This window comes from Chelonia mydas, chromosome 6 (genome assembly GCF_015237465.2).
Source record: "Chelonia mydas isolate rCheMyd1 chromosome 6, rCheMyd1.pri.v2, whole genome shotgun sequence".
Classification (NCBI taxonomy): domain Eukaryota; kingdom Metazoa; phylum Chordata; order Testudines; family Cheloniidae; genus Chelonia; species Chelonia mydas.
In genome coordinates, this window is record NC_051246.2 from 59,468,534 (window position 1) to 59,483,093 (window position 14,560).

Here is a 14,560-nt window from a genome sequence, read left to right on the forward strand (position 1 = left end):
ATTGTTTTTCAGGAATTTGTAAAACTAAAAGTGACACTGTAGTAGTATGGCTCCTACAGATAAACAAAGCTGTGTGCAGCTGTGCTCCGGACAGGGCATGCTCATCCGCAGGAGCATCAGAAGCTCCCTAGAATTTGGGGGGTCATCAGTACCCGAACTATGGCCCCGCCCCGCCTCTTCCCCCTAAGGTTCCATCCTCGCTCCACTTCTTCCCCTGAGTCCTGCCCCCTGCTCGCTTCTCTCCACCTCTTGCTTGCCCTTGAGGCAGGTAAAAAGTGGGGAGGGCTCCTTTGAGATAAGGTGACTCATAGCTTAATAAAGTAATGAGACGAGATCAGTGTGTATGGGGCAGGATGGAATACACAAAGTGCTAAGGTTTTCAATTTGTGAGTTTGGGGTCTAAATTTAATACTGGAAGGGCAAAACGTTTTAAATCTCAGTCCTATCACCAGCAACGAGCAGCTCTTTTCCATCTAGAGAATATGGGACCACCTTAAAGGGCTGTTCGGCTGAAGCTCTATCTTGTCTGCATCCCTGTGTTCTGTTTCAGTAGCTCAGATCTATTGAAGACCTATCGTAACTGTGAGACTAACCAGTGGAAGATAGGTAAAGGTCCATGAACTGTCACAATAACCTGTTATATAAATCCAAAGAGGAAACAAAAAACTAAACTAATTGAAACAAAGAGGATTTTCTAATATTGTCCAGCTAGGACTGTATTAAAATTATGACTGGTAAACAAAAGAAGTAAGGGATTGAAAATTAATAAACCAAAATTGGTGCTTTGAAAACTAGGCCTAAGTGGTAGACAGAATAATAAGAGGATGGACCATTCCACCCATTATCCCTTTTCAGGGTGCTTTTTAAAAAAAAAAAAAAAAAAAAAAAAGCATGGTTGGGGGGAGGGAAAAAACTTTTACCATCACTACAGCTGTGGAGGAAGGATTTTTGCTGTGACCTCAAACATCAATTCACTAGTAGGAATGGTTGACAATCATTGTTGCACCAGCAATGACCCCAGCCTAATACACATGAGATCATAGAATATGAGGGTTGGAAGGGACCTCAGGAGGTCATCTAGTCCAACCCCCTGCTCAAAGCAGGACCACTCCCCAACTAAATCATCCCAACCAGGGCTTTGTCAAGCCTGACCTTAAAAACCTCTAAGGAAGGAGATTCCACCACCTCCCTCGGTAACCCATTCCAGTGCTTCACCACCCTCCTAGTGAAAAAGTTTTTCCTAATATCCAACCTAAACCTCCCCCACTGCAACTTGAGACCATTACTCCTTGTTCTGTCATCTGCTACCACTGAGGACAGTCTAAATCCATCCTCTTTGGAATCCCCTTTCAGGTAGTTGAAAGCCACTATCAAATCCCCCCTCATTCTTCTCTTCTGCAGAGTAAATAATCCCAGTTCCCTCAGCCTCTCATCATAAATCATGTGCTCCAGCCCCCTAATCATTTTTCTTGCCTTCCGCTGGACTCTCTCTAATTTGTCCACATCCTTTCTGTAATGGGGGGCCCAAAACTGGATTCAGTACTCCAGATGAGGCCTCACCAGTGCTGAATAGAGGGGAATGATCATGTCCCTCGATCTGCTGGCAATGCCCCTACTTATACACCCAAACTACCGTTATCCTTCTTGGCAACAAGGGCACACTGTTGATTCATATCCAGCTTCTCGTCCACTGTAACCCCTAGGTTCTTTTCTGCAGAACTGCTGCCTAGCTGCTCAGTTCCTAGTCTGTAGCAGTGCATGGGATTCTTCCGTCCTAAGTGCAGGATTCTGCACTTGTCCTTGCTGAACCTCATCAGATTTCTTTTGGCCCAATCCTCTAATTTGTCTGGGTCCCTCTGTATCCTCTCCCTACCCTCCAGCGTATCTACCACTCCTCCCAGTTTAATGTCATATGCAAACTTGCTGAGGGTGCAATCCACACTATCCTCCAGATCGTTAATGAAGATATTGAACAAAACCAGCCCCAGGACTGACCCTTGGGGCACTCCGCTTGATACCAGCTGCCAGCTGGACATGGAGCCATTGATCACTACCCGTTGAGCCCAACAATCTAGCCAACTTTCTATCCACCTTATAGTCCGTTCATCCAGCCATTCTACTTTAACTTGCTAGCAAGAATATTGTGGGAGACCGTATCAAAAGCATTGCTAAAGTCAAGGAATAATATGTCCACTGCTTTCCCCTCATCCACAGAGCCATTTATCTCATTGTGGAAGGCAATTAAGTAGTCAGGCATGACTTGCTCTTGGTGAATCCATGTTGACTGTTCCTGGTCACTTTCCTCTCCTCTAAGTGCTTCAGAACTGATTCCTTGAGGACCTGCTCCATGATTTTTCCAGGGACTGAAGTGAGGCTGACTGGCCTGTAGTTCCCTGAATCCTCCTCCTTCCCTTTTTTTAAAGATGGGCACTACATTAGTTTTTTTCCAGTGATCCGGGACCTCCCCTGATCACCATGAGTTTTCAAAGATAATGGCCAATGGCTCTGCAATCACATCAGCCAACTCCTTTAGCACTCTCAGATGCAGTGCATCCAGCCCCATGGACTTGTACTCGTCCAGCTTTTCTAAATAGTCCTGAACCACTTCTTTCTCCACACAGGGTTCGTCACCTCCTCCCCATACTGTGCTGCCCAGTGCAGTAGTCTGGGAACTGACCTTGTTCGTGAAGACAGAGGCAAAAAAAGTATTGAGTAATTAGCTTTTTCCACATCCTCTGTCACTAGGTTGCCTCTCTCATTCAGTAAGGGGCCCATGCTTTCCTTGACTACCTTCTTGTTGCTAACATACCTGAAGAAACCCTTCTTGTTACTCTTAACATCCCTTGCTAGCTGCAACTCCCAAGTGTGATTTGGCCATCCTGATTTCGCTCCGGCATGCCTGAGCAATATTTTTACTGGTCATTTGTCCAGTCTTCTACTTCTTGTAAGCTTCTTTTTTGTGTTTAAGATCAGCAAGGATTTCACTGTTAAGCCAAGCTGGTCGACTGCCATATTTACTCTTCTTTCTACACATTGGGATGGTTTGTTCCTGCAACCTCAAAAGGGATTCTTTAAAATACAGCCAGCTATCCTGGACTCCTTTCCCCTTCATGTTATTCTCCCAGGGGATCCTGCCCATCAGTTCCCTGAGGGAGTCAAAGTCTGCTTTTCTGAAGTCCAGGGTGCATATTCTGCTGCTCTCCTTTCTTCCTTGTGTCAGGATCCTGAACTTGACGATCTCATGGTCATTGTCTCCCAGGTTCCCATCCACTTTTGCTTCCCCTACTAATTCTTCCCGGTTTGTGAGCAGCAAGTCAAGAAGAGCTCTGCCCCTCGTTGGTTCCTCCAGCACTTGCACCAGGAAATTGTCCCCTACACTTTCCAAAAACTTCCTGGATTGTCTGTGCACTGCTGTATTGCTCTCCCAGCAGATAACGGGGTGATTTGAAGTCCCCCATGAGAACCAGGGCCTGCAATCTAGTAATTTCTCTTAGTTGCTGGAAGAAAGCCTTGTCCACCTCATCCCCCTGGTCTGGTAGTCTATAGCAGACTCCCACCACGACATCACCCTTGTTGCTCACACTTCTAAACTTAATCCAGAGACTCTCAGGTTTCTCTGCAGTTTCATACTGGAGCTCTGAGCAGTCATACTGCTCTCTTACATACAGTGCAACTCCCCCACCTTTTCTGCCCTGCTTGTCCTTCCTGAACAGTTTATATCCATCCATGGCAGTACTCCAGTCATGTGAGTTATCCCACCAAGTTTCTGTTATTCCAATCACATCATAATTATTTGACTGTGCCGGGACTTCCACTTTTCCCTGCTTGTTTCCCAGGCTTCTTGCATTTGTGTATGGGCACTTAAGATAACCCGCTGATCATCCTGCTTTCTCAGTATGAGGCAGGAGTCCTCCCTTCTTGCGCTGTCCTGCACGTGCTTCCTCCTGGTATCCCACTTACCTCAGGGCTTTGGTCTCCTTCCCCCGGTGAACCTAGTTTAAAGCCCTCCTCACTAGGTTAGCCAGCCCGCTTGCAAAGATGCTCTTCCCTCTCTTCGTTAGGTGGAGCCCGTCTATGCCTAGCAATCCTCTTCTTGGAACACCATCCCATGGTCAAAGAATCCAAAGCCTTCTCTCCGGCACCACCTGCATACCATTCATTGACTTCCACAATTCAACAGTCTCTTTGGGCCTTTTCCTTCCACAGGGAGGATGGACGAGAACACCACTTGCACGAGAAACTCCTTTATTCTTCTTCCTAGAGCCACGTAATCTGCAGTCATCCGCTCAAGGTCATTCTTGGCAGTATCATTGGTGCCCACAGGGAGAAGCAGGAAGGGGTAGTGATCCGAGGGCTTGATGAGTCTCGGCAGTCTCTCCGTCTCATCGTGAATCCTAGCTCCTGGCAAGCAGCACACTTCTCAGCTTTCCCAGTCAGGACGGCAGATAGATGGCTCAGTCCCCCCTAGGAGGGAGTCCCCGACCACCACCACCCGTCTCCTTTTCTGGAGAGCGGCGGTCATGGAACCCCCATCCCTAGGACAGTGCATCTCATGCAGTCCAATCGGTGGAGTCTCCTTCAGCTCCCTTCCCTCAGATGTATCATCTAATCCACTGTCCACATTAGTACCTGTGGAGAGAACATAAAACCGGTTGCTCACCTGTATCTGCATTGCTGGTACATGGATGCATCTCTTTCTTCTTCTGGAGGTCACATGCTGCCAATTTTCTTCACCGTCCTTATGTCCCCGCTGTGCAGCCTGCTCTGAATCTTCAGAACGTTCTGCCCGTAGAAGCATATCCTGATGTCTGTCCAGAAAATCTTCATTTTCTCTTATGCAATGCAGGGTTGATACTTGTTTCTCCAGACCTTGAATCTTCTCTTCCAATATGGAGACCAGCTTGCACTTTGTATAATCATACTCTGTCTTCCCCTCCCTTATGTGTCCCTTTCCATCCTCCACTATCTTCCTCTTTTCTTTCTCTCTCGACTTTTCAACTGCACTACATAACACCAGTATAGTGAAATAAGACAGCCCATCCAACTCTACTTGGCCTAAAAAGGACCAGTAAAGAAAAGGGACCTGGCCAAACCAACCAAATGATGTTCCTGACCAGGGAGGCAAGCCGGGGTGCAGAGCAACAGCTGTCATGGCCAACTTGCCTGCCCAAAGCATCCATCCATGATTGTCAAGCTGCCCTGTATTCTGAAAACATCAACAAAAGTGGTATTTCTCCCATCTTTGCTATCTTACCTCTTCTCTCCCTTCCGTGTCTGTCTGTTTTGTCAAAAGCAGGAAAGTGACTATTATTCTCAACTCAAACAACACAACTAAACACATCTTCCCCACCAAGGACAACTGTTTGACCGAAAAAGAGATAACGATATTCATCCTCTCAAAGAAACCCTCCAAACTCCAATTTTTGATAGGTTTTAATTGTTTGTTTTGCTTAATCACTCAATTTCAGTTGCAACACTTTTTGCCTTATTTTAATTCTTTTCCTTTTGTATGTTTCAGTTAATACATTTCTATCCTTTGGCATGAATTTCCTAATGTGTTTGCCACCATGCCACGAAATAATCTGAGGACTCTGTACACCAAACCTTGCTTAAAACTGTTTAATATTGGGCATTTTCTGGGTCATATTAACACCTTTGACTCTCTGTGCCTATATAGTCCATCTAAACGAATACAGCCGTGCAGTCATGTTCTGAGTCAACTCTTACTGTAGAAAAGCTGTACTATAATGCACTAAAAGTGAGATGCATAAAAAGATCCTGCTTTCAGGAGCCTATGTTCAGCCAGGAATGGGAGGCAAATGCTATGGGCCAACCAGATTGTAGGATTTTGTACCAAATCCCATAAAGTCAACAGCACACGCAACTCTACCTAGTACCATCCTGGGTGTAATGAGAGAGATGCTTAAAAATTCGTTCAGGAATTATTTCATCCCCACTGAAATAAATCTAGCCCTGTGGTAGATGTGGCAGGTGCTCAGCAGTACAGCACAATATATAACAGTTTAGGACTGACCGTGAAGATGAGCCTTGTATCCAGTTTTAACTGCAAGAGGAATCTAAAGTTTGCAGAATGTGATTTACTGTGATGCCAGGACTAACACCAAGGAGGTGGAGTGTTGGTGCAGTGGATGGAGAAAGGGTCAGGACTCCTGAGTTCTGTTCCTGCCTTCCCCACTTAAATCACTATGATTTTGGACAAGTCATTTAAACCTCTCCCAGTCTTCTCAACTGTCTCCAGCCAGCCTCTGAAAAACTAAGAGTCACTACGGAAATGCCTAAACTAAAGGATATGAAGGGAGTCCAGTGGCTTATATGAATAGCCAGTTATCTTTCCAAGTCTACGCACACCCATTGGAAGCCTGTGAACCCTTGAGACAGCTAACACGCAATGATGTGGCATGGGAATGGTCAGAGACCCAAGAACAGGCATTTGAAAGGGCAAAGCAAATCCTGAGCAAAGCACTAGTTCGAACATACCACAACCCTGCAGAGCAGCAAGAGCTAGAGAGAGATGCCTCCGAAGGAGGCCTAGGAGCAGCGTGGATGCAAAGCCAGCAGCCCCCAACATTTGCTAGGAGAGCCCTGTCAGACGCAGAAAGGGAATATGCTCAGATAGAAAAGGAGCTACTGGCAGTGCTCTTTGGAACGGAACAGTTTCACCGTTGGGCACCAGGCGGATGTGCAGTCTGATCACAAGCCATTGGAAAGCGGCACGAAGAAGGGGCTGCTAAGTTCACCCAAGTGACTGCAGCACGGTGCTGAGGGCTGGTATACAGCAGTTAATTGAAAGCTGGCTTCCTCTGTCTTCATATCGTTATCCTGGATCAGAGAAGGAACTTGAAATCCCCCCTTGAAAGGGAAAAAGAGACAAGACAATGTCTGTTCACACAGCCACGTGTCTGCTCCGTGCATGAGAGCAGGCAGTCTGAAGTTTTTCCCGCTGAGGGGCTTTGGAGTTGTGGGTGTTGACCTGTCCTCAGGGCTTCCTCTTGCATGCAATCGCTGGAAAGTTATGTTGAATGTCTGCCCCAGTGCCAACAACAGCACATGCCTCCCCTCAGGGAGGCTTTGTGGGAAAGAGCTCCTCACAGCCCTCTGCTTCCTCCCCATTAGTTCTGCTTTTTCTTTTTGCTCTGATGCATTTTTAAAGCATACTCTTCAGGCAAAATATTTTCTATTTCTCTGGAGAAGGCTGGTAGCCTCTGTCTTCAGCCCAGGTACCTAGAATTGGTTATTAGAATTCTTTCCCTTCTCTGTGTGTGGATGTGCAGACAGAGCTCTGAGCCCCAAGAAATACCCAAGCCCATTGAGGGCAGTGACTTGCAATGTCTTGCTTTCCCTGGAATTAGCTGGGTCTTGAAGGAAGTTCTCTGTTTTGTTGGTTTGGGATTGGCAATGTTTTATAAAGAAACAAAAGTGTCTGTGCCTAAAGATGCACTTACATTGTGGCTTCACCTCCAAAATCCACGGAGTATTAACTGGTGAATTCTCAATATGAATCAATGATTCCTCCAGTTTAGATTGACAGGTGGGAAATTGAAGCTGAAAAATTGTGACTTCCTCAAAATTACAAAGAATATCTGTTAAAGCTAGGAATACTATTATTTATTTGTATTGCAGTGCCCCACACACACCCCAGTCTTAGACCGGAATCCCATTGTGCCGTGTTATGGACAAGAGTTTACATTCTAAGAATCCAGAACCTAATCTTGAATAGGACCCAGAAGTATTGTTTCTGATTCTGTGCTCAAACCACTGTTCCTAGGTGGGCACTTCGGAAAGAAGGGTTCTGATTGACTATTGAATGTTGTTTGTGTAGAGGTCCAGTGTACTGAGCCCTGGTTTATGCTACACAGTTAGGTTGACATAAGGCAGCTTATGTTGACCTAACTACATCAGTGTACACACTACAACCTTTTCCTGTTGAAGTAAGTGCCCTACTGTATTGACATAACTCCACCTCCTGGAGAGGCATAGGGCTTATGTTGGTGTAGGTAGGGTGACACAGTGGCAATGTAGACACTGCATTACTTACATCAGCTGTTGGCTGTCTTGTCAATTTCATGACTCTGCTGAAGCTCTGCTCCCCAGCTGCTGCCAGGTGGCTTGCGCTGCCCCCCGGGTCCCAGCTCCCCTTCTCCCTCCCCCTCACCCGGGGCTCTCAGTTCCCTGCAGGAAGCATGGCTGCCGACCAGACTCTAAGCGTGGATCTCCCCACTGGAGGCAAGAAGCCCAGGGGGCAGCTGGGCTCCTGGCGGGGAGCTGAGAATTCTGGCTCTCAATCCTCTACACTGCCTCTCTTCAGTCGGGTGGAAGGGCTCCTGGTGAGGATGCGCACCACCGACAGAAGGAGAGTTGTGTGGACGTCAGCCACCACAGTAATTATTGCGGTGGCTGTGAGTTGACCTAACTTAGGTCGATTTAAGATTGTAGTGTAGACATGCCCTGAGTGTGGCATGAGTGTGATGATTTCAATCTGTGATGTAAAAGAATTGCCATGTTGGATCAGAACTGAGTTCTGTCTAGTCCAGTCTGCTTTCTCTGATAGTGGCCAGCACCAGAAGTATCAGAGGAGGGCGTAAGAACCCCACAGTAGGCGTATGTGGGGTAATCCTGATCCCTATCCTGATCCCTAATAGTTACAAATTGGCTGAAGCCCTGAAGCATGAAGTTTAATCCCCCTTCCAAAATTTTTCTTAGCATTAATTATAACAACTCTGAATATTCTTGACATCAATATGTATGTCCAGTGCCTTTGTGAATCTTCCTCAGTGGGATCCTGTGACAATGAGCTGTGTGAAAAAGCATTTGAATTAGCCATCTTTTAATTTAATTGAATATTCCCTTATTCTTGTGCTGAGACAGGGGAGCAGCATTTTAATTAAAACAATATGCCTCTAAGAGGGTGGTGGTAACCGATCCCCATTAATCACAAAGGGCGGAGAGAGAAGTGCCTGCTAGGCATAATGCCGTTCTGTTGGATTCCTGCATGCCTTTGGCACTGAGGACACGTGACTTTGTGTCATAGTGCCCAAAGCATAGGAGGACTTCAGTGAGCCCATATCCTCACTCCACCCTCTGTGGCACACTGAGACATGGTGCAGCCATACACCTAGACAAGTCATGGCTCATTGCCCACCTGTAGACTTCTTCTGTTTCTAAGCATTATTTAAAAACAAGTCTTTGGTTATATAATCATACTCTGCACTACTATAGTGTCTTTTCATCTGATGACAAAGCATGTAGCCCTATATTAGCTTTTTTTTCTGCAGATTTTGCTTAGCATAGTCCTCCTACCTTGAATCCTTGTTCCCAGTGCCCCATGTTACTCTCTGTATCTTGCACCTAGGCTGGACCTCACAGTGATAGAATTACTATTGCCTCTTTGTCCAAGAAGGGATTTTTTTGTGTGCCCCAGATAGGTGTTTCTAGTGGCTGGATATACAATTCAGGGGAAGTATTGTGATTTCTCCATCATTCACTTCTCTCCCTGTCCCTATTTTTTCATTCTCTTTCAGAACATGAGTGAAAACCTGAAGGACTGTTTGATCCAGACCCACACTTCGTTAGGGGAGATGGTGACAATAAAGACTGAGGCCTGCTCTCCGTGCCGGGACCAGGAGTATGGGCAACCCTGGTAAGAGACTATACCTCTGCCTAATATGTTCCTTCATCTTGTCTCCATTTCAGCCATAGGTTGAGATGGGTTGGATTGATGGTGCTCCCCTTGAGTCTCCCTGACCCGCAACAGACATGGCAGATTTCTGCCAGACATGGTGGTTCTCCACCAAAAGCTCCCAGGCGATGTAAGCATTAGCCACGTGATGCCATTGGAGCACCTTGTTCTGGCAGGACAGCCTGGGGCACTATGTATCAGCAATTTAGATGGCAAAATCAAGTTTGACACTTTAGGCTTGGGAAGCAGGGTATGCTGTTCACACAGCTTTTGTCTCATTGTCTATTCTTTTCTATTCTTTCTGCAGCATATCACACTCTTAAGTTCTTTATTTTCTTACTTTCTCTCCCCAGCTCTGGGAGGGCTGACTCTCAATCCATGGAAGTGGAGCCTAAGAAACTGAAAGGGAAACGGGATTTGATCATGACCAAGAGCTTTCAGCAAGTGGATTTCTGGTGTAAGTGTCTTATCAATGGAGGGAGAATTCTCCTCCTCTCTCAGTCCACCTGCCTCCCCCTGGATAGGAAAGGAGAGTCTGGGACAGAATTTACTTGTAAACCTGTCACATTAGTTAAACTCCCAAGGACCCTGAAATACTTGGTGATGAAGCCGTCAGGCAGGGATTCATGACAGCCAGTCTCCAAAGTTCTGGGTTTGTAGTGGGGCTGTGTGGAGAAATAGATAGAAAATGTGCTAGGGCCTCTGAAGCATAAGGATTGGGTAACTGTGGAGTTGGCCTGGCAGCCCAATAGAGAGCCTACAAAGTCCAGATTTATGAGTTTTGGAACCATCATTCTCAAGCAAGGGAGCATTGCATGGATAACTTCTTTTTTCGTTCTCCACATCCTGGGAGGGAAAAGTGTCCTGGCATACACTTGCACACCCTGAGTGTTGTTGGCCTCCTAAGGAAGCCACAGCCCCTTCCTGTCACAGGAGAAGTATATGATTCTGTCTTGTCGCTGAGGCATATGACAAAGGCAGTGGGATTATGTGGGCAAGGGTATTTACTGGGTGTATACAATGGGTCATATACCCAACAAGCAAATGAGAGTGCTGCCTCCAAGAGCTAGTAGTTTTAAGGTGTAAGACAGCACAGAATATGTGGGATACAGGCCTCTATGGCTGACATGTTCTCGGGAACAGGTAGGCTTTCAAGAGGAACTTGCAGAATAAAATGCTTGGCAAACTGCTCTGGGTGTAAGCTGTGACATGGGAGGAGCCACAAAAGGAGCTGTTGGCAGGGAGCTTGGGAAGAGAAGGGGTAAAGGAGGGGATATGGGAAGAGACAGGTGGGAGTAGAGTTGTATACATCCTGGACTGGAAGTAGGATTAACTTGATACAAAAAGTGAGTGGAAGCTAGTGAAGGGCTTGAGGCGGTGGGGAGATGTGGTCAGAGCAGCAGGAGAAGAAGGCAGTCTTGTTCCTCTTTTAATGAACTGGCTTTTTGTGTGTACATGCATCCATATGAACACATTTCTGCCCCCTGCTGAATGGAGGCAGGACTGCTAGACTGTGTCATAGGCCCTGTATTGCTGAAAGATTCTCCTTTTCCTCAGTGGCAGGGTTCTTTGCTTTTGGAGTAGAAGAATCTGAGTTCTGTCCTTATTGTTGAAGGTTGTATAAGCTAATAATTGCTTTCAGATGTTGGCATTTCTGCCAATGGAAGTTTCAGCTCACAAGTTAATTCCTGTTTCCTCCAGTTTGTGAGTCCTGCCAGGAGTATTTTGTGGATGAATGCCCAAACCATGGTCCCCCCGTGTTTGTGTCAGACACTCCGGTACCTGTTGGTATCCCTGACCGGGCAGCACTGACCATCCCGCCTGGCATGGAGGTGGTGAAAGAACCCAGCGGGGAGAATGACGTACGCTGTGTGAACGAGGTTATCCCCAAAGGTCATGTCTTCGGGCCGTATGAGGGGCAGATCTCCAGCCAGGACAAGTCAGCAGGATTCTTCTCTTGGCTGGTGAGTGTCCTAACTGCCTCCCTAATTGTGACAATCCAACCACACAGCCTAGAGCAGCGAGTTATGGGGTGATGGTACTAGCTCTGCTAAAAGAGTGAGTGCCTTTCTGTTGATATTCATTTGCAGCAGCTCCAGGTCCACCTATTGTTGTTATTATTTTTTTAGGGATACAGATTAGAGAAGGGGGCTGGGAGTCAAGATTCCTGAATTGTATTTCCAGATCTGGGAGGGAATGTGGTCTAGTGCAGGACTTCTCAACTGATGGGGCAAAACCCACAAGTGGTCCACAAAGGGGTGCCCTCTGAGTCACAGCCAAGGGGCTGAGAAAGCATCGAAGTCCAACCATCACTGGAACTTAGAAGAAATGAATGAATAGCTTACTCCCTCTCCTCTGCCTCTTGCTGTTCTCTCTGGCATGCCCTCCAGCCAATCCTGAGGAAGCTCCTCAGTGTATCTTCCTTGACTATAAGGGTTGGGGAGGATCACTTCTGGAGATTACAGAACTGTTTCCATGACCTCTTGAAACAGCACTTCCCCCTCCCCTGAACCAGAGCATTGTGAAGAGCGAAGGAGGGAGAAGCCCGCCAACCAAGATTCAAGAGTCCCAGCACTCCCTAAATCTGTCATCCACCAAGAGTAGCTCCACTACCACACACAGTCTTCAGCATTAAAAACCATCCTGCTATTATCCCAATCCCACAACACTTTTCAGCCATAAAGAAACCACAAGGTGAATTTGAGGTTGTGGGTATGAAACATTGAGAACTGCTTGTGAGTGATTAAACCTACAGCCAGGACTCCCAAGTTCAGCTCACAGCTCTGCTATTGATATGCTTTGTGACCTTGACCCAAGGTCCTTATCTCTGTGCCTCAGTCTAGCCAGCTGCAAAGTGGGGATATGCCTCAGTTCTGAGGGAGAAGAGGAAGAGGGGCATTCAGTCTCTGGCATCTTAGCTGAGACTGTCAACAATTGTACAAAATAGTGCCAGCTGCAGTGGTAGTTTTGTGATGTGGATATTTATACACTGGACAATGGACTGATACCACCAAGCTCATTTCACAGAGGGGACCACAAACACATATCCAGTGGGAGCAAGCTAGATGCTCTGCTGGTCAGGGCTAGGTTTGAAACCATGACCCAGAGGTAAAATGCTTTATATCCCAGTACCCCCTGACCAGGGGCTAGAATGGAAATTTGATCTAGAGGTGAAGAGTTCTGTATTCCCTGATTCTCTCTGAGCCAGCCAGTCTTCCTGTTACTTTTATTTTATTATTCTACAGATTGTTGATAAGAATAACCGCTACAAATCTATAGATGGGACAGATGAAACCAAAGCAAATTGGATGAGGTGAGTCTGGCTCTCTTCTGACTTCCCTGAAAAGGGCTTATGATCCAGAGAAAAGGCAGGATGCGCTTCTCATCCTTCTGTGTGACAGTTACAAAAGAGGCCCTTTCTTACAGGGTTCAACTCTTGTGTTCTTCTATTAAGTGCTCTTGTGAGAGTCCTCTGCTGTCAGATTGAATGGTTGGATCTAACGGAGGGAGGTGTGTGCAGAGAATGGCTGTTCTTTGTGATGAGCAAGCACAGTAAAAATAGTGAACAGATATACGCTTCCCCCTTTTTACAAACATTAACAAGTCTCACTCCAGTTTTCTTTAATTTTTCCCCCCATTTTACTTTCCAGTGTTTGCAAATAATTTTGCAGAAAGTATTCCATATTAATTTTATCCTTTCCCATTTTCCAGACATTGAGAGAGAGAGAGAGAGAGAGACACTTTTTCCTTAGGTTTCTAATGGAGCAAATTCTGCTATGGCGCTCTTCTGTTTGTTTTTCTTGTTTTGTGTCACTAGTATGATTGATTATATAGGTACAGCTCATGTTATTGAACTCTCCTGGCTGAGTGGCTTCGTAGCATCAGAACACAGAGCAGTGTAGGTACTGGACAAAAAGTGGATCTGGTTCTTGAATGGAATAGTGAGAAATGAAGATGTTTAGCATTTATACAGCACTGTTTAGTTTCAGAGTTCTTTACAAGTATTGATGTACTCTTTGCAGCCCCCTATGACGTTATAAGCAGGTAGCATTTACTTTGTATAAATTGGGAAGCTACTCCAAAGAGGTGAAGTGGCCCAAGGCCACAGATATATCAGTAGCAGAGTTAACAGAGGGCATGAGAACTTGTGGATTTCTTGCTACTTCTGTGTTCTTACCAATCAATAACACTGCCTTCAGTGGTGGATTTTTGAAGAGCTAGATAGTTGGCATCAGGAAAGCATTCCAGACAAGATCAAAATAACTTTGGGGTTAATTGGATTCTTGGCCCAAATGAATAGTTCCCTTATTAGCTTCACCAAGAAAAGAGGCATAGTGTGGAACACATATGGAGACACTACAAAGGCAACCAATCCAGCCTATATTCTGGCACTGCTCTTCCTTTTTGTCTGCTTGCATGAATGGAGGGTGTCCTGACACTTGTATCCAGGATGCCAATGAGACAAGAAAGGCTGGAGTTCTTAATACTGTCATGTGGTCTTCTGTGTGTGAGAAACTTTTACTCCAGTAGGACTGGTCTCTAGTCTGGAGTTATGTAATTCGTGGAAAAGAGAAGGGGTGGGAGGAGGAATGGACGGATATTTGGATGTAGCTCTTACAGCAAAGATTTCAAAGATCAGAAGCCATAGTAGAGATTTCCATGGTCAGAAGCCACGGAGAGATTTTTCTGCTGTTGTTACCATTTCTCATAACCCAATCAGGGGCAAAAGTGGGAGTAGAGAGAATATGGTCCCATGAAACAAGAACCTTATAACAATATCTTCCTCCTGGATTTGACTTGCATGGCCCTACCACTACCAATTTTCATGTTGGCTCTATCCAGGACCAGTTACCAGCACAGCGC

The 14,560-nt window shown here is 46.0% G+C and overlaps 1 protein-coding gene across 5 annotated transcripts in view; it reads left to right on the plus strand.

The window, feature by feature from the left end:
• The window catches only part of PRDM11 (PR/SET domain 11), a 60,174-nt gene that overhangs the window by 13,174 nt on the left and 32,440 nt on the right, over nucleotides 1-14,560 (plus strand). For all 5 annotated transcript variants that reach the window (XM_037900108.2, XM_007060725.4, XM_037900107.2 and 2 more), the window contains 4 exons: nucleotides 9,540-9,658; nucleotides 10,051-10,154; nucleotides 11,399-11,661; nucleotides 12,943-13,010. In XM_037900108.2, coding sequence (XP_037756036.1) covers nucleotides 9,543-9,658; nucleotides 10,051-10,154; nucleotides 11,399-11,661; nucleotides 12,943-13,010 — 551 coding nt within the window. In that variant the 5' untranslated portion in view covers nucleotides 9,540-9,542. Of the gene's footprint in view, nucleotides 1-9,539; nucleotides 9,659-10,050; nucleotides 10,155-11,398; nucleotides 11,662-12,942; nucleotides 13,011-14,560 lie in introns of those variants that run through there.